Here is a 26,728-nt window from a genome sequence, read left to right as displayed (position 1 = left end):
AAGGAAGGAAAATCATCCCAAGTCAAGTTCAGTCTTACTCTCTGTCTTTATTAAACCACGGCTACCATCTTGAGAGCTGGAAAGAAGAGCACAAATTGGGGAGTGATGGAAAACAAAGAAACAAGGAAATGCCAACACATTTTTCTTTTGCTCATAAATAAGACTTCAAAATTAGATTTGCTAGTGTAACTGAAAATAAGCTGATCTGTTGACATATACTGTCATCTCTAGGGAGCCCTAAGGAAGGGATGCAAATTTTGCTTTATTTTATCAGTAATATTGTCTGCATTTTTTAAAAACAAATTATTAATTTATTTGAGAGTCAGAGTCAGAGTCAGAGTTATAGTTAGAGTTCGAGAGAGAGAGAGATAGAGGTCTTCCATCCGCTGATTCACTTCCGAGTTGGCATCAATGACTGAAGCTGCCCAATCCAAAGCCAGGAGCCAGGAGCTTCTTCTGGGTCTCCCATATGGGTGCAGGGGTCCTAGCACTTGGGCCATCTTCTACTGCTTTCCCAGGCCACAACAGAGAGCTGGATCGGAAGTGGAGCAGCCGGGATTCCAGCTGGTGCCCATATAGGATGCTGGCACTGCAGGGGCAGCTTTACCTGCCACACAACAGTGCGACCCATGTCTGTATTATTTGACACTGAAACCAGAGTTAAAAGATGTAAATTTAAGTAAAACTCTGTGGTTTAATATTGTTGTGACTGGGAAAGTATCAACTTCTAGTTTAAAACTTTTCTAGCCGGCGCTGCGGCTCAATAGGCTAGTCCTCCGCCTTGCGGCGCCGGTACACCAGGTTCTAGTCCCGGTCGGGGCGCTGGATTCTGTCCCGGTTGCCCCTCTTCCAGGCCAGCTCTCTGCTGTGGCCCGGGAGGGCAGTGGAGGATGGCCCAGGTGCTTGGGCCCTGCACCCGCATGGGAGACCAGGGGAAGCACCTGGCTCCTGGCTTCAGATCAGCGCAGTGCACCGCCGCAGCGGCCATTGGAGGGTGAACCAACGGCAAAGGAAGACCTTTCTCTCTGTCTCTCTCTCTCACTGTCCACTCTGCCTGTCAAAAAAAAAAAAAAAAAAAAAGGAAAAACTTTTCTAGTGTAAAATTTTGATTTTGAATTAAATTGAGTTAAAATACTTTTCCCAAAATGTTAGTACTATTAATAGTCTCAAAATACGCCATGATATTCATGTGAATATATTTTGTATGTTATCACTATTGAATGGGATTTCAGCAAATAAGACTTTGAAATGTAATCAAATTAATTTACTTTTCAGTAAAAGAATTAAGGACTTGTATGGAAATTGGAATGAGAATGGAGCAGTGAATACCCCTCTCTAATGCTCGAGTTATCAAGTAATGTTAAGAAATATGGAGGCTAGCATTGTAGTGCAGTGGGTTAAGCTGCCACCTGCAATGCCAGCATCCCATATGGGAACTGCTTCAAGACCTGGCTGCTCCACTGCTGATCCAGCTCAGTGATAATGTGCCTGAGAAGGCAGCAGAAGATGGCTCAAATCTTCAGGTCTCCTCCACCCACACGGGAGACCCAGATGCTATTCCTAACTCCTGGCTTCCACCTGTGTTAGCCTTGACCATTGTGGCCAGTTGGATAGTGAACTGGCAGATGGATCGCTCTGTCTATCCCTCTCTCTAACTCTGCATTTCAAATAAATTTTAAAAAGAAAGTAAATATGGCAAACACTGGTGTTGTGGCACAGTGGGTTAGGCCACCACCTGCAAGGCTGGGCATCATGTATGACTTCTGGTTCAAGTCCCGGCTGCTCAACTTCCAATACAACTTCCTGCAAATGCTCCTGGGAAAGAAGTGGAAGATGGCTCAAGTGCTTGGGAGCCTGCCACTCATGTGGGAGACCCAGATAGAGTTCCAGGCTCCTGGCTTCAGCCTGACACCCCCACACTCTCATTCGTTGTGGCCATTTGGATAGTGGATCAACAGATGGAAGCTTCTCTCTCTCCTCTCTCTCTCTCTCTCTCTCTCTCTCTCCTTCCCTTTCTATCTTACTCTGCTTTTAAAGCTTTATTAAAAATAAGAAAATATGGAAAAAGAAAGAATAAACTAAAGGGAACTCAGATATTGCCTTTATTACTGATGAAATTGGTATTGGCTAATATGGCTTATATCTTTGAGAAAAAATTTGTAATGTGAACTGTCAGAATTAGACAAATGTACCCATCCAGCCACAAGAGACAAAGGACCATAGACCACGAGCTATGAAGAACAGATACTGTTGTTTGTTATAGAAACTTAACAAAATAACTATTGGTTAAAAATTGGGAGACTGACCAGCCATCTCACTAGTCCCAGTGACCAATTTCTGTTCACAATTGATCATAATGATAGGACTAAGAACCAAAGGGATCACATAAACAAGAATTGTGTCTCCAAATACTAGCTGATAGAATCAAAAAGGGAGAGAATGATCCAACATGGGAAGTGAGATACACAGCAGACCCATAGAATGGCAAATGTCCTAAACAGCACCTGGCCTCAGAATCAGCCCTTAAGGCATGCGGATCTGGCTGAAAAGCCCATGAGACTATTTCAGGCATGGAAAGCCAAGACACTCTGGGGAAAAAAAAAAAAAAACCTAAATGAAAGATCTCCTCGAGTGAGATCCCAGTGGAAAGAATGGGTCATCAAAGAAGGAGGTACCTTTCTCTGAAGGGAGGAGAGAACTTCCACTTTGACCATGGCCTTGTCTAAATATGATCAGAGTCAGTGAACTCAGGGGGCTTCCATAGCCTTGGCAACTCATGACAAGAGCCTAGGGTGATTACTGAGGCCATAAACAAGAGTGTCAATTTGTTAAGTCAACAACAGGAGTCACTGTGCACTTACTCCTCATGTAGGATCTCTGTCCTTAGTGTGCTGTACATTGAGATTTAATGCTATAACTAGTACTCAAACAGTATTTTTCACTTTATGTTTCTGTGTGGGAGCAAACTGTTGAAATCTTTACTTAATGTATGCTAAACTGATCTTCTGTATATAAAGAGAATCAAAAATGAATCTTGATGCGAATGGAAGGGGAGAGGGAGTGGGAAAGGGGAGGGTTGTGGGTGGGAGTGATGTTATGTGGGGGAAGCCATTGTAATCCATAAGCTGTACTTTGGAAATTTATATTCATTAAATAAAAGTTAAAATAAAAAAAGAAAACAAACAAACAAAAATGTTGGTCCCCTGGGGCCAGCACTGTGGCATGGAGGGTAAAGCTTTGCCCTCTGCCCGCAGGTTAGATAATTCCCCCATGAAGCTATAGGTATGTATGGAGAACTAGCAAAGCAATAAGATTTGGTGTCACAAAAGTTTGAAGCACATGCTCATGGTACTGGTCTCATTTAGACCTGGCTAAGTCTGGTTTTGTATATATTGTATCCATTTCTCAATGGAATCTGGTATCTCACAATGAAATTTATAATTGATGGATCATAGCACAGCAGTCTATTTATGGTCATGGAGACTCTCCAAACACATAATATCGTATAAACAGATATTCTCTACCAGTACCTCTATTAATATCTCACACGTGAATTTTCAAGTGGAAAAGAATAAGTGGCAAAATAATCCTGCTCCAAGTCTTAGGAGTCTGTGCTGTGGAGCTCTACTGAAAGTTGCCATGAACTCAGTCAAGCATTATGATGCTACTGCAAAGCTCAAGTGACAGGGTGGTTTGCATTTTAGTCTGTGTGGTGGCGCCCTTTCCTTTTCTGGGTCCTACTCTAAAGTAAAATCCCTACCAGTTAGTTACCTGATATATAAGTCAGAATAACCCAAATGTCTGTTTCTCCAACATGCAAAAAGGCCCATCAGGTGGTGGGATTTAGCAACATGTTTTAGCACACAGAGGAATCCTGGCACACCTTAAAGCACTGTATGCCTTGAAAGTTTTCAGGCTTCTGAAATTCAACCTGATTCATCCTTTATACACCTGCACAAATGCATCATAAAAACATACTTCAAAATGTTCATGAAAAATACATAAAAAGATAAGCTATGCAGGTGCAAAAAATCTTGAAACCCATGTATATGGATTGTGTTCAAAAAGTTCATGGAAATTTATATTATGGAAAAATATGCATAGATTTTTGCAGTAAAATAAACATCATCTAGTTCACTTTTTCCATGAGTACTTTTTATTATTATTATTTGAGAGAACAACACAACAGTAGGTTCACTTCCCAAATACCTGCAATGGCTGAGGCTAGGTCTCCCTCAGTCCAGGTCTCCCACATGACTGACAGGAATCCAGTTACTTAAGCCAGCACCCCTGCCTGCCAGGATCTTCATTAGCAGGAGCCTGGAGTTGAGAGTTGGATCTGGGACTGAAACCCATGCATGCTGATGTGGCGTGCAGGCATCTTAACTGCTAGTCTGTGTACCTGCCCCTCTGTGAACTTTTTGAGTTACCCTCATATTAGAACATCTAGGATATTTGCTCATTCCTTAATAGCAAGTTTAGCTAATATTATCAGTTATATATCTTATATGTAATACAAAATGTATTTTACTGCATATCAATATGATTAACATTTCTACAGATTCTATTATGACAGGAAGTGGTAGCTTTGAATATAGTCAGTGATGCATTACTTCTGTCCCTGACAAGAAAAACTTCTTGCCTTTAATATTAAATCAAAAAGTGATTACTTGATCAATATCTGTTCCTAGTTTCCATGGGCTGATAGATTTTTCTCAAGTAAAGATATAATGGGTTGAACAGCAGTTAGTATCAACACTTAATTATGTTTATAAAAATTGAGTCTTATAAATCTTAAGGTTTTTGTCCTGACAAACTGGTGAGTTAAACAGAACTGAAAAGAAATAATCCCTATTACATCTTTTGAGTGTTTGTTGGTGGCACAAATTTGTAATTCTCAGGAATGTAATATTTTGCTTTCTTTTTCTGTCTTTCCTCTTCATTTTTTTAAAATTTATTTATTTGAAAGGCAGAGTTAGATCTTCCACCTGCTGGTTCACTCCCTAAATGGCCACAACAGCTGGGCTAGGCCAATCTAAAGCCAGGAGCTTCTTCTGGATCTCCCATGTGTGTCCAGGGGCACAAGTACCTGTGCCATTTGCTGCTGCTGCTGCTTTCTCAGGTGCATAAGCAGGGAGCTGGATCAGAACTAGAGCAGCTGAGGCTCAAACCAGCGCCTGTAAAGTCCTTACCTGCTGTGCCATGGTGCTGGCAAGCCCTCTCCCCCACATTTTTTTTTAAGATTTAATTATTTGAAAGGCAGATTTACAGAGAGGGAGAAACAGAGATTCTGCCCTTCTTGCCATAATATCCCTCATTCCTTTATGGGTTGGCATTTATGATTATATAGTGATATACATGTCATTATACATTCCAGGCTTAGAAAAATACCCACAGGATATCCCCCTGGTGCCGTTGGAGCCATTATTAGATATAGTCCAGGCAAAATGTCATTTATTATTATACCTGACTTCCATGAATTCTCACTCTTACCAATGTCCCATGGTGGAATTTCGTATTTGGGGGAACTTTGGTCAATTGAGACCTCCCACTAGTACTCACTAGAATATATTCCTGGGTATTATACTATATGGATATTCCTCTTTCCCTCTTACACGTGGCTGCAGGCTCCTCTGAAGAAGACTTGAAGATTTATAATATACATATTTAACAGCACAAAGAATCCTCTCTCTAAGGGACTTGACTTCCCCTCAAAGGCCCCGACACCTGCAAACTAATTAAAGACTCCGAATGTCCCTTATGGCAATTCTTGTCAGTTTCTGCATTCAACTTCACAATGGTTTTGTTTATGAAGAACCTTCACAGGCTGTACTCAGATTTTGTTCTTAAGGACCCGCAGATCAATTAGCTACCACCACAATTTGGCACTGAATAACACTTTGATTACTGATGTTGTCTCCAATGATTAAGTGCTGCCACTCATTATCTAGCAATCCAGACTTCATCAAGTGTCGCTCCCCCATTCGCGGAGGAACGACACAGGACCCTGCACTGTTCTTTTGTCTGCTCGGCCCTTCCCGGGTTTGCTGCTGGTCCTTCCCGGGTTGGCTGCCGACCCCTCCACCTCCGTGGAGGGGCGGCTCCCCCTGCCACTTTCCCCGCTTCGGCAGAGGAGTGGCACACTGCTGGCCGGCTCTCTCGGGGGCTGCTCTGGTGTTCCTTCAGATGTTCCCTGTGCATGTTGTCTCTGTCCTCCTTTATAGTCCTCTTCCACCAATCCCAACTCTGCTATCCACACGCCGAGCACGCTGCTCTCCTCCAATCAGGAGCAGGATCAGCTCCTGCAGCTTATCAGTCAAGTTGGTGAGAGGCAGCTGCGTAGAAGTTTACTCCTCCCCAGCGCCATATTGTGGGAGAGCAGATGCATAGAATAAGTCTTAATTCCAGTAACTCAGTCTAGTCTCAGTTGCTCCCCACAATCAAGAAGTTCTATTCAGAGGCCTAACTCCAGTTCTTGTCTCCATGCTGGAGGTGATACACACAGCACAATATTCTTCATGAATGGATTTCCTTGAAGTTTGGAGAAGGGAGTAGAATACTGTAGAACAGGACTAGGCAAGCTACAGCCAATAGGTAATACCCAGCTGGTGTCTTGTTTGTATACCAGAGTGTTTTTACACTTTAAAGGGTCATAAAAAGGGAGGAGGCAGAGAGGGAACAAAGGAAATAAGACAAAAGTAAGAAGAAAAAGATTTGGCCCCCAAAGCCTAAAGTACTGACCATCTATCTCCTTACTGTAACTTTGCCTTCTGACCCCTGCTCTGTACCATTGAAGGGACAATGTGGCGTCACAGCCTATTGACTGTAGGCTACCATAGGGTCCAGAATTGGATAATTATGCTATTGTGTTGTTACTGTCATCCTCAGAACTTGAAGTGCCTGACTAAATCTTGAATTTTGTATGCATAAAACTGTATTGATAAATTCAGTCATATCCAATCTTCTGCTTTGTCTTCCTTTGTCTAATAAGCCCGCAGATGTATTCCAGGGGGTCAGCATTGTGGTGTAGCATGTAAAGCGTCAGCCTGCAATGACGGCGTTCCATATGGGCACCAGTTCATGTCCCAGCTGCTCCTTTTACCATCCAGCTCCCTGCCAATGACCTGTGTAAAGCAGCAGAAGATGTACCAAGTGTTTGGGTCCCTGCCATCCAAGTGGGAGACCCACATGAAGCTCCTGGCTCTGGTTTTGACCTGGCTTAGCCCCTGCCATTGCAGCCAACAGGAATGAATCAGCAGATGGGAGATCTCTGTACAACTTTCATGTATAAATAGATCTTTACACACATGTATTCCATATGTGCTTCCAGAATCATGCTTCTGCACATGACAAGACCCAGTGACAAATTTTGAATTGGAAATAGTTTCTCTAGAAAATACTTCCTTTCATTTATAGGAGCTAACTCTAGCTATTGATCATAAAGACAATCAGTTGTGATATAGGGACTGAGAAAAGTCAATGTTACTTTTAAGGCAATTTACTAAAGAGATGTGTTAAAAACTTCTGGTTTTGTTTGCCTGTTTTCTTTCTTTTTTTTTTTTCTACAAGAAAATACTGGTTGTCTACGTTAAGATCCAGGGGCATTTGGAAGCTCAAATTCTCAGCCTCATGTCTTTCCCAGTCTTCTTGTCTCAAGTCTTTTGAGTCAACACTTTCCTGAACAGTGCTATTTCATTAGTGCCAGAATCTTGGAGGGTTTTGCCTGTTGCTAGAGTTGAAACTCTGTACATGTGTATACCCAGCTGTTATTTCAACCCCATCCCAATCTTTGTAATTCCAAATGCCACCATACCAACTAAAGTCTGTAGACATTTGATCTCCTAAAACTTTCCCCTTCATTAACACTCCATACTTATTCTTCTCTGGAGACAATCTTAATCTTTATGGTACCTCTTTGTGCTGTAAAGTTGCCAGTGCTGGAGGATTGCTTGTGTATTCCACAATTATGAGAACACAATTCTGAAATCATCTTCTAGAACTTGTCCTGTGGGCACTCCTTGCACCTGTGTTTATTAGGATCCTGACAGGTAATAGATGGTACCATTAATTTTAACTGAAAAGAAATGGGATTACTTATCGAGGGGAGCAGAGTTGAAGATCCAAGGAGGGGTAGTGAAGACTTCAGGCAAACAGCAGGAATCCTTTAGTATGCCTGTGTGGGAAAGAAAGGGAAATGATGACTAGAGTCATGTGAAAATTGGAGCAGTGGGTAAAAAGCCAAAGAAAAAGGAACATCCAAGAAAACTTTTTAAAATGAGAGTAGAGAGAGAGAGGGAGGGCTAATAAATAACCCCACCATTCATTCTTCCCATCTTTTGATGTTCTAATGGTGGTTTCCATTGAGGTAGGCATGGAGCCTGGATAATGTAATGCATGGAGACCAATCTCCAGGAGAGGAACCAATCTGCGGATATTACAGACAATAACCAGGACCTAACGAGGTCACTCTTGAGAGTGAGTTGGAGAAATAAACACTTGATAAATTATATTAGATGTTTCCAATACCATATTTAAATTTTTTTGTCCTTTGAGATTCTGAGAAATTAGAATTACCTTAAAATTCATAGCATATTTTACTATGTTTGATCACAGTAATCTTCTCTTACAATAACATAAATAAAGGGCTATTTTATGTTCCATATCTTAAAATTGGGGTTGGCATTATTGTGCGGCCTGTTAAGATGCCAGTTGCAACACCAGCATCCCTTATCAGAGTGCCAGGTTGAGTCCTGACTGGTTTGCTTCTGGTCCAGCTCCCTGTTAATGTACCTGGGAAAGTGGCGGATGGTGGCCCAAATACTTGCACCCCAGCACCCACATGGAAGACCAGGATAGAATTTCTGGTTCCTGGTTTTGGACTGCCCCAGCCCTGACTTTTGCAGCCATTTGGAGAGTAAACTGGGGAAAGTAAAACCTTTCTATCCCTTCTCCCCCAAACTCCCTCCTCTACCCTGCTGTTATCTGTTTTAAATAAATAAGTAAATCTTTTTTGAAAGAAAATATTTCGTGTTGTAATGACAAAAAGGGAAAGGAATGATATAAATATTACAGTATAAAATTGTTCAAACTTAACAGTGTGAAGCATTTTAGAGCTTCCACATAGATCTAGAGTCTTCTATAGATCTAGAGTCTTATATATTTGAGGTTTAAAAAATGAGCTGTTAACATTTTGTAATAGTTGGAGTGTAAATATTTGAATCCACTCTGCTCTTGCATAAGTATATAAATAATAATAATACTCAAAGAACTGTAGAAGTTAGAAAAAGAAAAGGATTTGGCTAATGTATATTCTTTCTAATGAGCTCTTGTCCAGATAAAGTAACCAAATCACAATGAAGACTGATTATTCATACTAAGTGATTAAGTAGATTAGAAGGCTAGTATTGTAGTTGCATTGAGCAGGATGGCCTGGGCTTGAATATCAGCTGGACTTGCTATATGTTGCAACCTTGAGCAAATTTGTTAATTGGTAATCTACAAATCTGAAATTTCCTACTCTGAGAAATAATTACAAAAATAGTAACATAGAATTTTTGTGAAGATTGAAAGATTCTTCTAGAACAATCCTAGATTATAGTGAGACACCCTAAAACTTAGCAGCAATTATTATTACTCTATAATTATTATGACTTGATTTCTAAAACATGATTCATACATCTTAAGACAATAACAGATCATTTCCAAAATGACACACTGTCCAAATTTTAACTTAACTACATTTTTCCTTCTGTTGATGCAAACCGCCTTGGAAACTTGGAAAGGAGTAATAAATTCTCATTCATGATATCATAACTTGATATGAAATTTGGAAGAATTTTTCTCTTATTTCCATACCAATATCTATAAACAAGGCAGATAATATACTTTGAAGAAAGTCCTTTATTTCAAAATGTAATATATGCTTAATCCTTTGTATATCTTACTGTGGAACTTTTGAATATGCCCTTTCCCCTTTCAGATGTAGACAGTCTCACTGGAAAGAGCTTGAACTTCTTGACTTATTTTTTATCTTTGTGATAAACATATTAAATGCACTTTTCAGTTAATGTGCTCAACAGCCAATCAGGTACTTGTGTTTTGCTAAATGTGATGGGTTAGCTTAAAAATTGATGAGAGGTGAGAATTGAACATTTTCAGTTTATATATGCGAGGTTAGTAGGTCTTTGCAAAATAATCCTGTCATAATTAACACAATACTTTTATATAAAAGAAACAAAATCCCTTCTGTGATTGCTCCACGAGACCTGCTTGCATCTTGCAAAGGAAGAGAAGATTTTAAATTTATATAAAAATAATTTTACTTGTCAATCTTTACCATACCTGAAAATGTCTTAAAACTATGTGTTGGTGCTATCTAGTATAGGAAAGTAAGAACTAAGTTAAAAAACACGCATGACTGGGGCTGGCACTGTGGCGTAGTGGGCTGGGCCTTCGCCAGCCGTGCCGGTTTGAGTCCCAGCTGCTCCTCTTCAGATTCAGCTCTCTGCTTATGGCCTGGGAAGGCAGTGGAAAAAGGCCCAAGTGCTTGGGCCCCTGCACCCACGTGGGAAACCTGGAGAAGGCTCCTGGCTTCTGGCTTTGGTTTGGCTCATCTCTGGCAGTTGAGGCCATTTGGGGTGTGAATCAATGGATGGAAGACCTTTCTGTCTCTCCCTCTCTATGACTGTAACTCTACCTCTTAACTAAATTTAAAAAAAATGACTAGAGATTTCTTAAGAATCTGAGAGATGTTCTTGAGTACAGGTGGTTTATATATAGGAAAAGGCCATGAAACACTATTGAGAGAATGGGGAATGTTAGCCCTCGAAAGGAGAAAAATCAATGGTGTGTATGTTAATATATGAGCAATTACCATTCAGTAACACTGGGAACTATCTGATTACTGTGTAGAACAAACCTCCTAATTGTCCAATGTCAAATGGAAAAACTGAGTTCTTACAAATTGGCTGAAGTTCTTCCTGCCCCCCAAATCCTGCCATACATTAAGTCCTTGGCATTTCTGAACTGGTGGAGAGGTGCGCAGGCTGAGGCTGCAAAGCGGAGGGGAGAAGTGGTCAGTGTGCTTATGAACTGCCCACTAAGCTGTAGCTGATGATCCAGGGAGCTGTGCCTTGTACATCAGCAGCCTCCACTGCACAGGTGTATGCATATTATGCAGGAAGCTGTTGGTACTTTTTGCCACTCTGAGTAAGTGAAATTAACCGATTTTCCCAGAGGAGAAGTATGACTTGTAGTGTGTTTCACTATGGGAACGCACAGTTGTGTTTCCTCTATTTTACTAGAAATAATAGTACAAAGTTAGATTATAAAACCTATTCAGTTACACTTACTCTATAATTTAAGTAATGGCATGTGTGTCTGCCTGTGTGATATCATGATTAATGTCACGTCACATCTGAACCCATTATGGCTGTAACTTTTTTGGGGGTAATTTTCTACTTTCTTCTTTTCTGTACTTTGGTTATCAGTTAGAAAAATGTAATATTGAAGAGATACATCATGTAATCTTTTCCCATTATGCACAATCAAAACATGCATATGAAACTGAAGCTTCTTCAAAAGAAAATCTGCTATTTGAAGTTGTGCATATGTAATAAGAAGGATTGTGATTTATGTTTGGGCTCATTCTTTTGGTAATATATAATATCTTTTTGGTAGAAAAGCAGTTTTAAATTTCCTTCAAGTTAAAAATTTTTCTATGTTGTAAGATAATACATTATTGAATCTGAAAAACACATTATAAAAATTAATATGGCACAACTTTGTTCCTACAAAACCCTTGGATAGTGCTGTCATTTACTTTATGCTATTAGATTGAAAGTTAGTGTTTTAAATAATTTATTTGCTGGGGCTAGTGTTGTGCAACCATTTAAACACCACCTGTGATGTCTGCATTCCATATTAGAATACTGATTTGAGTCTCAGTTGCTCCTCATCTAGTTGAGCTCCCTGCCAATGCGCTTGGGAAAGCAGCAGATGGTGGCCCAAGTGGTTGGGCTACTGCCAATCTATTGGAGACCTGGATGGGATTCCAGTCTCCTGGCTTTAGCCTAGTCCAGTCGAGCCTGCTGTGTTCATCTGGGAAGTGAAGCAGGGGAAAGAAGAATGTGTCTCTGACTGTTAGTCTCTGTGTCTCTACCTTTTAAACAGATAAGTAAATCAGTCTTTTTCTCCAACTTTTATTTAATAAATATAAATTTCCAAAGTACAACTTTTGGATTATAGCAGATTTCCCCCCCATAACCTCCCTCCCACCCACAACCATCCCAGCTCCCACTGCCTCTCCCATCCCATTCTTCATCAAGATTCATTTTCAATTATCTTTGTATACAGCAGATCATGTTAGTATATACTAAGTGAAGATTTCAACAGACTGCACCCACACAGACCACAAAGTGTAGGGTAATATTTGAGTAGTTTTACTGTTAATTCGCATAGTACAACGCATTAAGGACAGAGGTCCTACATGGGGAGTAGGTGCACAGTGACTCCCATTGTTGATTTAACAATTGACACTCTTGTTTATGGCATCGTAATCTCCCTAGGTTCTTGTCATGAGTTGCCAAGGCTATGGAGGCCTTTTGAGTTCGCCGACTCTGATCATATTTAGACAAGGTCATAGTCAAAGTGGAAGTTCTCTCCTCCCTTCAGAGAAAGGTACCTCCTTTGATGGCCCATTCCCTCTGCTGGTATCTCACTCACAGAGACCTTTCATTTAGGTCAATTTTTTTGCCACAATGTCTTGGCTTTCCATGCCTGTGAAACCCTCATAGGCTCTTCAGCCAGATATGAATGCCTTAAGGGCTGATACTGAAGCTAGAGTTCTGTTTAGGACATCTGCCATTCTATGAGTCTGCTGTATATCCCGCTTCCCATGTTGGATCATTCTCTCCTTCTTAATTCTATCAGTATTAGCAGACACTAGTCTTGTTTATGTGATCCCTTTGACTCTTAATCCTATCATTATGATCAATTGTGAACTGAAAGTGATCACTTGGACTAGTGAGATGGCATTGGTACATGCCACCTTGATGGGATTGAATTGGAATCCTCTGGCATGTTTCTAGCTCTACCATTAGGGGTAAGTCCCATTGAGCATGTGCCGAACTGTACATCTGCTCCCTCTCTATTCCCACTCTTATATTTAACAGAGATCACTTTCAGTTAAATTTAAACACCTAAGAATACTTGTGTGCTAATTAAAGAGTTCAACCAATGGTATTAAGTAGAACAAAAAAATACTAAAAGGAATAAAATAGTAAGTTTTTCAAACAGATAAATAAATCTTTAAAGACAATAAGTAAATAATGTATTTGAAGACCTTAGTTGTATCTTCAATGGTAATGTCTCTTTATAATGATGAAGTCTTCTAGGAATGAATATTTCTGTTTCAGGTTCATCATTTCACAGCCTACATAAGATAGCCAATCTGAATGGCAGTAACCCTCTTCAAATGGGGTACATCATGATTTAGACTCAATTAAATTCAAGTATATAAAAAATGCATTGCCAGCCAACACCTTGACAATTCACAGGGAACTACTGTTGGGTCCTCACCTAGATATTATGCAAGTACAAGATTCTGTTTTATAAAACATGGGAAAAAATCATGACTATTAAAATAACTTAATAATTTGGTTTCATATGAAAAGAATGAAGCCGACTGTAATAATCAATGTTCATCATTGTGGTTCTGACAGATTATTAACATATCTGAGACTCAGTATAATCATTAGAAAACATAAGCCCTGCTCCACATAGTTTCATGAGAGTTTAATGAGGTAATATGTTACCTGTTTAACAACATATTTAGTGATATGCAAAGTCTCAGTTACAAATTATAGGAAAATATGGGATTAAACTGACGTAATTTCATCTTTAGAGAAGAAAATAATGATACTAATGCTAATATTCAGATTTTTGAAAGTTGGCCTAAGGAGGTTATTGACAAAGTATAAGAAACATAAATTTAACAGGAAGGCTCAATTTTCAACCTAAGTAAAACTCGCCATAGACTATCAAGAAATCCAACCTGTAAAATTTCCTTGGGATTTAGAAAGACGTATGATATTCTCCAGAATAGAGTTCATGTTATTGTCTGTTTATTGTGATACCAACCACACAACATGGGAGTAATCATGATAGGTATCATAGCTTGTTATATAATTACATTGATTGCATTTTAGAGCCAAGAAGTAAGTCCTAGAAATTCTTCTTTGATAGCTGTACTATTGAAATATGTTCTGTTACTTTATTTCACTTGACAAGAAAAATTACTCCCAGTAAGTTTGAACATAGTTTGCATACTTACAATTAACTCTTAGGCTGCTTAATATTGACTAATTTTTATTTAAACATTTTATTTTTTATTTTTATTTATGTATTTATTTTTTGCTTTCAAACTTTTATTTAATGAATATAAATTTCCAAAGTACAGCTTATGGATTACAATGGCTTCCCCCCATAACGTCCCTCCCACCCGCAACCCTCCCCTTTCCCACTCCCTCTCCCCTTCCATTCACATCAAGATTCATTTTCAATTCTCTTTATATACAGAAGATCAGTTTAGCATACATTAAGTAAAGATTTCAACAGTTTGCTCCCACACAGAAACATAAAGTGAAAAATACTGTTTGAGTACTAGTTATAGCATTACATCTCAATGTACAGCACACTAAGGACAAAGATCCTACATGAGGAGTAAGTGCACAGTGACTCCTGTTGTTGACTTAACAAATTGACATTCTTGTTTATGGCCTCAGTAATCACCCTAGGCTCTTGTCATGAGTTGCCAAGGCTATGGAAGCCCCCTGAGTTCACCGACTCTGATCATATTTAGACAAGGCCATGGTCAAAGTGGAAGTTCTCTCCTCCCTTCAGAGAAAGGTACCTCCTTCTCTGATGACCCATTTTTTCCACTGGGATCTCACTCGTGGAGATCTTTCATTTAAGTTTTTTTTTTTTTTTTTTTCCCCAGAGTGTCTTGGCTTTCCATGCCTGAAATAGTCTCATGGGCTTTTCAGCTGGATCCGCATGCCTTAAGGGCTGATTCTGAGGCCAGAGTGCTGTTTAGGACATCTGCCATTCTATGGGTCTGCTGTGTATCTCACTTCCCATGTTGGATCATTCTCTCCCTTTTTTATTCTATTAGCTAGCATTTGCAGACACTATTCTTGTTTATGTGATCCCTTTGGTTCTTAGTCCTATCATTATGATCAATTGTGAACAGAAATTGATCACTGGGACTAGTGAGATGGCATTGGTACCTGCCACCTTGATGGGATTGAATTGGAATCCCCTGGTATGTTTCTAACTCTACCGTTTGAGGTAAGTCAGCTTGAGCATGTCCCGAATTGCACATCTCTTCCCTCTCTTATTCCCACTCTTACATTTAACAGCGATCACTTTTCAGTTAAGTTTCGGCACTTAAGAAGAATTGTGTATTGATTACATTATTCAACCAAAAGTATTAAGTAGAGCAAACAAAAAAAAAAATACTAAGGGGGATAACATATCAAGTTGCTCATCAACAGTCAGGGTGAGGGCTGATCAAATCACCGTTTCTCATAGTGTTCATTTCACTTTAACAGGTTTCCTTTTTGGTGCTCAATTAGTTGTCTACATCCTTGCCAGCATTTGTTATTTTTTAAAAATATTTATTTATTATTTGAAAGTTGGAGTTACACAGAGAAGGAGAGGCAGAGGGAGAGAGAGAGAGAGGTCTTCCATCCACTGGTTCACTCCCCAGATGACCGCAAAGGCTGGAGCTGTGCTGATCCGAAGCCAGGAGCCAGGAGCTTCTTCTGGGTCTCCCACGCAGGTGCAGGGGCTCATGTACTTGGGCCATTTTGCACTGCTTTCCCAGGACATAGCAGAGAGCTGGATCGGAAGTGGAGCAGCAGGGTCTCGAACCGGCACCTATATGGATTGCCGGCGCTTCAGGCCAGGGTGCTGGCACCAGCATTTTTTATTTTTTAAAATTTTTGGATAATAGCCATTCTTACTGAGGTGAAATGATACTTTACTTTGGTATTTGTTTGCATTTCCCAATGGCTAGTGACCCTGATCATTTTTTTATATGTCATTGGCCATTTGTCTTCAGTCTTGAAAAATGGCTATTCAAATTCTTTTCTTACTTATTTCAGATTGTTTATTATGTTGAGTTTCCTGAAATCCTTATACATCCTGGATATTAATACTTTATTGGATGCATAGTTTTCAAATATTTCTAATATTCTTTTTGTTACCTTTTTACTTTGTTTCCTATGCTGTGTAGAATCGTCTTAGCCAGATTGGTCTATTTTTGCTTTTATGCCTAGGCTTCTGGGGTCTTATCCAAGAAGTCTTTGCCTACGCCACTATTCTGCAGCATTTCCCCTAAGTTTTCCTCTAGTAATTTGATGGTTTCAAGTCTTCAGGTTAGATTCCTTATCCACTGTGAGTGGATTTTTGTGTAGGTTGTAAAGTAGGGGTCTTATCTGAAACTTCTGCATGTGGAGATCCATTTTCCCAACACTACTTGTTGAGGAGACTGTGCTTTGTACAAGGAGTTATTCTAGCACATTTGTCAAGGATTAGTTGGTTGTAGACATGTGGATTAGTTTTGTAGACAAGTGGATTAATATAATTTTTCTGTTTTGTTCTGTTGATCTACATGTCTGTTTTTTTTTTTTTTTTTTGCCAGTATCAGCCTTTTTATTATAATAGCCTAGTAGCATATCTTGAAATCTGATATTGTGATACCTCTGGATTTGTGTTTTTTGCTTAAGATTTCTTTAGCTATTAATGATCTTTTGTGTTTCCTTATGAAGTTTTTCTAGATGTGTGAAGAATGTCCTTGGTATTTTGGTTGAGATCGCATTGAATCTTGCTTTGGGTAATTTGAACATTTTGATGATATTAACTGTACCAATCAATGAACATGGAACATTTTTTCCATTCTTCTGTGTTTTATTTCTTTCATTAATACTTTGTAATTTTCATTGTAAATATCACACTCTTGGTTTAATTTATCCCAGAGTATTTACATTTTTTGTAGCTAATACGAATAGACTGTTCTTATAAGTTCTTTCTCAGGCAGAACATCGTTGGTGGATAAGGATGCTATTGATTTTTATGTGTTGATTTTTATATTCAGCAACTATGCTGAATTCTAAATTCTAATATTCTCTCTCTTTCTCTCTATTTTAAAGATTTATTTACTTGAAAGTCAGAGTTACACAGAGAAGGAGAGGCAGAGAGAGAGGTCGTCCATCCTCTGGTTCACCCCCCAATTGGCTGCAATGGTTGGGGCTGTGCCGATCCAAAGCCAAGAACCAGGAGCCTCCTTTCGATTACCCTCATGGGTGCAGGGGCCCAATGTCTTGGGCCATCTTCCATTGCTTTCCTGGGCCATAGCAGAGAGCTAGATGGGAAATGGAGCAGCCAGTACTTGAACCGGTGCCCATATGGGAATCGGCACTGCAGGCTGTGGCTTTACCAGCTATGCCACAGCACCAGCCCCTCTAATAGTCTCTTAGTGGTATCTGTTTGGTTCCCCCATCTAAAGGATCATGCTATCTACAAACAGGGATAATTTTACTTCCTCTTTTCCAATTTGTATCCCCTAAATTTACTTTTCTTGCCTGATGACTCTGGCTAAGACTTCCAGAACTATATTGAATAGCATTTCTGAAAGTAGACATCCTTGTCTAGTTGCAGATCTTGGTGGAAATGCTTTTGTATTTTACCCATTCAGTGTGATGCTGGTTGTGGTTTTGTCATATATTGCCTTAATTCAGTTCAGATAGGTTTCTTATATACCCACATTTTAAAGATTTTTTTTTAATCGTGAAAGGAAATTGGATTTTGTCAGATGCTTTCTCTACATATTGAAATAATCATATGGATTTTATCACTCATTTTGTTGATGTGATGTACCTTGTTTTGTGATCCCTGTATCTCTAGGATAAATCCTATTTGGTCTGGGTAGGTGATCTTTTTGATGTATTATCAGATTCAATTTACTAGTATTTTCTCGACAATTTCTATGTCTGTTCATCAGAGATATTAGTCTATGGTTCTCTTACTCTTTTTTTGTTGTATATTTCTCTGTTTTTGGAATTGAGATAATTGTGACGTCATAGAAAAAAGTTTGAAAGATTCATTCTCTTTCTTTGTTTTGAATAGTTTAAGAAGAATTGGGATTAGTTCTTCCTTGAAAGTTTGGTAGAATTCAGTCCTGGGTTTTTCTTTGTTGAGAGGCTCTTTATTACTGATCTCAATCTCAGTCTTGGTCATTGGATTTTTTAGGTTTTTTATGTCTTTCCGTCTCAATTTTGATAAGTTGTGTTTCTAGAGTATATCCATTTCTTCTGGATTCTCCAGTTCATTGACATATAACAATTTGTACCAATTACTAATGATTCTTTGTAGTTCCATAGTATCAGTTGTAATACTACCTTTTTATCTCTGATTTTATTAAATTGGGTCTTTTCCTTATTTTTTTGGTCAGTTTGGCTAATTCTTTATCCATTTTGTTTATCTTTTTGAAAGATTTTCTATTTTGTTAATTTCTTTAATTTTTATTATTTTTTCCCTTTTACTGATCTTTGGGTATGGCTTGCACTTATTTTTCTAGGCCCTTTAGATGCATTGTTATGTCATTTGAGTGATACCATTCCGATTTCTTGATATAGGCACTTATTACTATAAACATTCCCCTTAACACTGATGTTATATGCCATAAGTTTTGATATGTTGCGTTTTCATTTTCATTCACTCCAGGTATTTTTTGGTTCTTCAATGACCCATTGTTATTCAAGATCATGTTACTCAGTCTCCATGTGCTTGTATTAGAGTTTCTTTTGTTAATTTCCGGGATCATTCCATTGTAGTCAGAAAAGATACGTTATGATTTCATTTTTTAAAATTTGTTGAGACTTGCTTTACGTCCTAGTGTATGGTCTATCTTTAAAGAATGTTCCATGCACTGATGTAAAGAATATGTATTTGGCAACTATGAGATGGAATGTGCTGTAGTTATCAACTAAGTCCACTTGTTCTGTAGCATAGATTAGCTCTGTTATTTATTGATTTGTTTGCTTGATCTGTCCATTGATGAAAGTGGAGTATTAAAGTCCCCCATTATTATTGTACTGGGGCTTATGTCTCCATTTATATCCATTAATATGTGTGTTATAAAACTGGGTGCCCTAGCATTGGGTGCACATGCATTTACTATAGTTACATCTTCTTGTTTAATTGATTCCTCAGTCAGTACATGATGACCTTCTTTGGCTCTTTTAACCATTTTTGTCTTAAAGTCTATATTGTCTAATATGAATACACCTACACCTGCTTGCTTTTGATTTCCATTTGTATAGAATATCTTTTCCATTCTTTCATTTTCAGTGTCTGCATCTTTGGTGAAGTGTGTTTCTTTAGGCAGCATATAAATGGATCTTCTATTATTATACATTCAGCCAGTCTATATCTTTTAATTGGAGAGTTTACTCCATTGCATTCCAGGTTAATATTGACAAATAATGACTGGATCCTGCCATTTTTCTTTGAATATTCCTATTGTTTGTTTTGAATCTCCTTTGCTCTTTTACTGGAGGTCTTTTGCCCTCACGTTCTTTGATGATGCTGGTTATCTACTATGTTTTTGTGTAGTACATCTTTAAATATCTTTTGTAAGACTGGGTGATGAAGATTATTTCAATTCTTGCTTATCACCTTCACTTATGCATGAGAACTTTTGTTGGGTAAAGTATTCTGGTCTGGTACTTTTTTTCTTCGATTAGTACTTGTACTGTATCTCTTCATTCTTGCCTGCCCTGTATGATTTATGTTGAGAAATTACCAATCTCATTGGATTCATTTAGAGGTGATCTGGCATTTCTGTTTCGCGAATTTTAGAATATTCTCTCTGTTTTACTTTTGAAACTTTGAACATAATTTGCTGTGGGTAGGATCTTTTCTGATGAAGCCTATTTTGGGTTCTATGTACTTCCTGTAATTGGATATCCATATCATTCCGAAGAAGGGAATATTTTTGCTATTATTTTACTGGATAGGTTTTCTAAGTCATTTTTTCCCATATCTTTAGGAATTCATATGCAACTTATATATTTGATAATTTGATGGTATGCCATAGATCCCAAACACTGTTATGGTCTAATTTCTTATTTTTCTTCCTTCTCCACCTCCTCTTCGTCCTCACCATTCCCCTCCCCTCCCCTCTCCCTCTCTCTCATCCTCTTCTTTTTTTTTTTTTTTTTTTGTCTGACAGATATTCGAAAAGACCTGTCTTGTACATCTCTTTTTTTTTTTTTTTTTTTTTTTTTTTTTTTTTTTTTTTTTTTTTTTGACAGGCAGAGTTAGACAGTGAGAGAGAGAGACAGAAAGAAATGTCTTCCTTCCTTTGGTTCATGGCCACTACGGCTGGCATGTTGCGCCGATCCGAAGCCAGGAGCCAAGTGCTTCCTCCTGGTCTCCCATGCAGGTGCAGGGCCCAAGCACTTGGGCCATCCTCCACTGCCTTCCCGGGTCACAGCAGAGAGGTGGACTGGAAGAGGAGCAACCGGGACAGAACCGGCGCCCCAACCGGGACTAGAACCTGGGGTGCTGGTGCTACAGGCGGAGGATTAGCGGCGCCGGCCACTGTAGAACTTCTTACTTTGGACTCACCAAGTCTTCTATTAAAGCTTTCCACTATGTTTTTTGCTTCATCTTTAATATTTCTGATCTTTGCAGAATTTCTTGTCCATGTCATATACTGATTTTATTATTTCCTTTAAATATTTCTCTGTGATTTTGTGTAACCTTACAGTCATTCTTTCAAATTCTTTTTCAGGTGTTTCAACAATATCCCTTCTTTACAGTCCAATCTTAATGTATTACTGTGTCCATCTGGAAAGTCCTATTGCCTTCCTTGTTCAAGTTTCATGTGTTTCTACATTGATTTTCTCACATTTTGGAGATCTCTTGTTATTATCTCCTTTGGAAGATTTATTTTAAAGCTTTGTTTTTATTTATTTGAAAAGCAGTTAGGGAGAGATCAAGCTCCTCCATTTGCTGGTTAACTACTCAAATGGCTACAATATCCAGGGCTTGGCCAGGCTGGAGCCAGGAGCCTCATCCAGGTCTCCCACATGTGCTTTCCCAGGCATATTTGCAGGGAGATGGATAAGAAGTGGAACATCCAGGACTTGAACAGGTGCCCATATGGATTCCAGCATCGTGGGCAGTGGCTTGACCCGTTATGGCAGAACACTGGCCCCAGATTGTCTTTTGATTTTTTTTTTTTTTTGAATGAATGTTGGTTTCTTAAGGCTTACAGTTGAGTTCCAAGGTGTGTGCTTCTTGGGGCCATGGAGCTCAATCCACAATTAGTGGGTGGGTCAAGACTGCAAAGGGGACCCAAGATCCACATGGTGGAGTACTTCTAGCTACAGTCAGTGGTGGGAGGGGATGTTGGAGCAAGCTAGTATGTTCACATTCCCAGTCCTTCTCTGTGCCAATGTGAAGCAACTGATTCAGAGCCTAAAGTGAGATCATGGTGGCAATGCCCCTAACCCATCCAGGCACATGTGTTGTCCAGAGCAGAGTCCCATTCCACAATATGTCCCCTACCCCTTTGCAAGTCTCTCTAATCAGTCTGGGTGGATGCACAGTAACCTAGCTGCGACCCACGGCCTTTTCAAATTTGTGGCCTATGACAATAACTCCCATAGTCACGGGAGTCTGCTTTCCATCCTGCAAGCTGCTCAGACCTGGTCCCAGCGGATCCTGGTATCAGCAGGACTACCTGCTATGCTCCAGTCAGGACAGAGTTCAGCTGTAACTCCACCACAGCAAACTGAGGCTGGTACTTTGATGGGGTGGATGGGAGGAAGGCAATGTAGCCTCCCTTCATAGAGCAAACTAGTTACCCAGATCCCTGCCACTTCCCCAGGCTTCCCTCAAAGCTGGTGGGAAATCTGGAATTCTTCCTCAGAAAGCTGCCAGTGGCAGGGGCCACAGCAGGTGCCTCTCAACTTACCCAGCCAAAATGTCACTTTGTGCCTTTAGCTGGCTGCGTAGGTGCAGGAGTGGCTGCCGGGGAATTTATATACTGCTTAAAGGGTATATTAACGACTTCACAACAATATAATCTACTGTTAGCACTTCAAATATAAGAAAATTAATAGATTGTTTTCTTTTTTTTTCTAGGAAATACAAAAGACATCATAATCCTGTATGAGGAAGATGCAGAGGAATGGGCTCTGTACTTGAGGGAAGTTTTCTCGCATGTTGTGAAAACGGAAGCAATCCTCTTATATCGTTTGGAGAGTTTCTCCCTCTGGCATTTGGAATTAATGAGCTTAAATTCTTACAAATGTAAACTTTTGATATTATCAAACAGCCTGCTTAAAGACCTAACCCCAAAGAAATGTCAGTTTCTGGAAAAGGTACTTCATTCTCCTGAAAGTGTAGTGACTCTGCTTTGTGGAGTGAAGACTTCAGATCAGCTCTATAAATTATTAAATATCTCTGGAAGCAAATGGGAGGTCTCAACTGCACAGGAGCCTGAAGACTACATCTCTGTGATCGAGAGTGTCCTATTCAGAGGTAGTGTTGCACGTTTTCTCTTTTTTAAAGCAATGAAAATTTGATATTAGGATAAAAGAAAGAAATAAAAGCCAATTCGATTTAACAGTATGTTGTACTTTTCACAAAATGCATTAGGGTTCTTACATTTTAGCTTGATGCCAGTCAAGGCGTCTCACTTGTTCTGAAAATGGTTTATAAAGGTATTTCTTTGGGAAGACTGAGACCATGGTGGAACAAGTATGGTATACTTTCCCAATATCCAGGTTGATACTGGAAGCTGGATTCTTATTTAACTGAGGCTTGAGATTCTACCCTATAATTATTACCAGTCAGCAGGAGTTCAAAGTTACAATTATAGAGTATCAGTTGTGCTGATAACTGTATGATATTTATTATTAGGGTATGAAATACTGTCATTTTTATTCATTTTAAATAACAACTTTAATTTTAAGCATATAATCATTATGCAAAAAATCAGAACGCAAGGGTCCCATATACTAATCAAAACTCCGACATGTACAATTGTTGAAACTTCTCTCCAATGCACTTCTATTTTGTATATATGCAGGGAGTGTTGTGGTCAGCCCTTGCCTGGTTTTCTCAGCCTGTACTTTGCCTTCATCTCTGTCTTGAGCTAGGAAAGAGATGGCACAATTATTTATATAGACCATGTTAATTATTAAAAATTAGCTCAATTTCTTGGAGCATGTGTCTGAGTTCTGCAGTTCCTTGGTGAGAGGAGTGATCCCTTTGATTATGGTTGTTCAACCTATACATTGTTTTGTCCTATGGCTTTCTCATGGTGAAAATCACCCTAACATAGCTCCTGGATGGGAATTCTCACATCTTTTGTCCTGATGCACTCTGGTCATCCAAACCATTCCCAGCATAGCAACCACCGTCCTGCTCTCAGAGCAGCAACACATTCATAGTTACTTGTCTTTAGTTGTTTCTGTACATGAGCCAAGCACAAGTGATGGTTAGGGCAGGTATTCTGGTGCAACCAGCAAAGCTGGTACATTTTGTGCCCTTTATCCCACATCCGAGTGCTGTTTTGAGTCCCAGATCTTCTGTTTCCAACCTGGCTTCCTGCTGATGCATCCATGGAAGCTTTAGAACAAGTGCTTGAGTCCCTGCCACCGATGTGGGAGAACCATAGGGAGTTCCTGGCTTCAACCTGACCTGGTCCTGGCTTCTACTCAAAAATAAATAAATAAGCAGATGGAAATAAATAAGCAGATGGAAAATATCTTTCTCCCTCTCCCTCCATCCCTACTTCCCTCCCTCTGGCTCCTCCTCCACACTCACATGTGCCTTCCCCTTTCTTCCTAACCCCCTGGCTCTCTGACTCTCAATTAAATGAAATTAAATAAATAAAAACTTTAAATAAATAAATCCAGGGAAACATACCAATTCCAAATAATTTGCTGGAAATTCCTCTCACTACACTTGAAGGAGTTAATATCCCTCAATCTTCATTTATGGGAAAGCAACTCTCTTTTAAAATAAATCTCTTCTTATATACTAGTATTGCATTTCTTCAAATTCAGTACTTCAAAAAATTATTTGTTACAGAACTAGAGAGAGCAAGAGAAAGAGGGTGAGAGGTCAATTTTCGTCTGGATTATTTTGCCCAGAGACATGTTGTTTTTTAATATTTTCCCCAAAATATAGATTTAAGTTTTCTTTAATTTCGTTAAAAAATTTCAGTCTTAAATCCAAATATTTTCTCTATCCTAATAATATGACTTTATGTTTCGGAGATTTCTTTTATATGTATTTTGTGTTTCTTTTGTCTGTGATGCATTGCACCATTTCTCTCTAATCTCTTTTGAGTCTATTAACAGCTAACTTACTTAGTTTGTATTTTTCACTTCAGCCCAAGCTAGTTTCTCATATTTTTAGTGGTTTCTCTTCCTCTGTATTACTTGTAATTACTCTTTCATTCTTATACTAGTTTTGCTTTTTTCCATTACACTTTTTTACATGACACTTTTCTGGTTGAGCACTTGAGCTGACAATTCCACTCTTGTTCTTGTTTGGCTCACTTCTCCCTTCCACCTTGCATTTCTGCATTTTACAGTTGCTTCGAAAACATGATTGCTCTTCATTACGTTTGGAAATCCATGCTGGAATGTTTGGTTATGACGTTTGACATCCTTTATGGCAGTATGTTTTTTAGCTTGTGGTCTCTGGGTACCTTGGTCTTTCCCAACCACCAGCATGCTATCTTTATGTACACCTTATGCTGGATCAGTTTCCCTTTTTTGTCACAGAGTAAAGTGAATGGGGTGGGGGTGGGAGGTGAGCCAATGAAGATGGAAATGTGGATTTTGTTTTTGGTTCTATTTTTTCTGTTTTGTTATTACTATTTTAGAATAAAAAACTTCTCTGCTTTTACAGATACAGACTGATTTCTGTAATTTTTCTTTTCTGTATAGTTCCACTTTTAGCCTCACTGTATCTTTGGAACCAGACTTTTTCCACAGCAGCTTCTACCTGAAGCTGTTACATCATGTCTAAAATTAGAACAAAGCAGGTACCCCAGCCTTCTAGAACACTGCATCTGTACTGTTTGATAGGCAGCTTCTAGATTATTTCTTCCAAGTTTCTTTTCTGTTTCCTTTGGCAATCCTTGTGTTAAGTCATCACTGTTTTGTGAACCAGTTCATTAAAATTTGGGGGTCCCAGCATTTTATTTCCTATTTTCACTAGATAGGGCAGTTGCATAATTGTTTCTCGCTGTCTGTCTTGGGATGATTTCCAGGAATAAAAAGAGAAAACATAGCACTGGAAACATCAAGTTTCTTATTTTTTTTTTTTTTTGCATTCTTGAATTGTAGTAAACTTTTCTTGGTTTAAAAAAATTAGAAAATGATGAAAAAATCACAAAAAGTACTTATAAGTAAATGTGTACTACTTCTCTGCCATTATAGAGGTTTACAGCAGATTCATCGCAAATTTTGGAGAGTTCCTTACATTCATAATTTCTGTTTCCTCAGAAAAATTTGAATCTCTTGGTCATTTAAATCATGATAGCACTGTTATGTTGTTTAAAAGTTGTTTTATTGTGAGTACATTTGGGTGCCTGTGAAAGTGGTATTCTGTGCTGTATCATTAAATTATGTTCCTACTTATCAGGAGAAAAGCTGACACATTCTAAATAATACTACTCTGAAGACACTATTAGCTCTCATCTTCCCACATTCAAGTTTTGGACTTTGATTCTTTCAAATAACATAGATGAACTTAATGGAAAATATAACTGTGGAACATGGAAAAGAGTGTTCAAATACAACACATTTCTCTGAGTTACAAGAACGTACTGTAGTGAAGGTCTGAGGCAATTTCCAAACTACGCATAAAATAACTTTTATAGATGTGTTGTGTCCCTTGAAAAATCTGTCAGTATTGCTATAGTCTAGGCAATGATGAATTTGTTTTAATAAACAGCTTAAGTGGTAGATTACTTTGTGTTTCATGTTCCAGTTGTTTTGAATTCATAACGTCTACTTTTCAAAATTAAGAACAGTTTAAAAATGAATAAAACAGGGGAGAGGGAGTGGATAAGGGGAGGGTTGCGGGTTGGAGGGACATTATGGGGGGGAAGCCATTGTAATCAATATTCTGTACTTTGGAAATTTATATTCATTAAATAAAAGTTAAAAAAATGAATAAAACAGGTTAAAAGATTTAGAATTTTATTGTTACTGCCCTTTTTCTATATTATCATATTCCATATAGAAAGTATACAAATTATAAAGTAAACTTATTATTTAGTAACATTAATGATAATTAATAGAAATGCCAAGAAAGACATGAAAATAAACATTCTAATATATTAAAATGAGACAAAAATCAGGAATTTAATAAAACAATGTAAGAGAAAGATATTTTATAATTAATCAAGGCTCCAGGGAAAAGTTTTCAATATTAAAAATGTTAAAGAAAAGAAAAGTTCATTTTTTTTATTTTTGTTTGACAGAGTTAGACAGTGAGGGAGAGACAGAGACAAAGGTCTTCCATCTGCTGGTTCACCCCCCAAATGGCCGCTATGGCCGGAGCTACGCTGATGGAAGCCAGGAGCCAGGTGCTTCTCCTGGTCTCCCATGCGAGTGCAGGGCCCAAG

The 26,728-nt window shown here is 38.7% G+C and overlaps 1 protein-coding gene across 2 annotated transcripts in view; it reads left to right on the top strand.

The window, feature by feature from the left end:
• The window catches only part of BANK1 (B cell scaffold protein with ankyrin repeats 1), a 352,647-nt gene that overhangs the window by 20,000 nt on the left and 305,919 nt on the right, over positions 1-26,728 (top strand). For both annotated transcript variants that reach the window (XM_017347389.3, XM_008267565.4), the window contains exon 2: positions 22,219-22,617. In XM_017347389.3, coding sequence (XP_017202878.3) covers positions 22,219-22,617 — 399 coding nt within the window. The remainder of the gene's footprint in view (positions 1-22,218; positions 22,618-26,728) is intronic.

This window comes from Oryctolagus cuniculus, chromosome 8, assembly GCF_964237555.1.
Source record: "Oryctolagus cuniculus chromosome 8, mOryCun1.1, whole genome shotgun sequence".
NCBI lineage: Eukaryota > Metazoa > Chordata > Mammalia > Lagomorpha > Leporidae > Oryctolagus > Oryctolagus cuniculus.
This window is presented reverse-complemented; position numbering and strand designations above follow the sequence as displayed.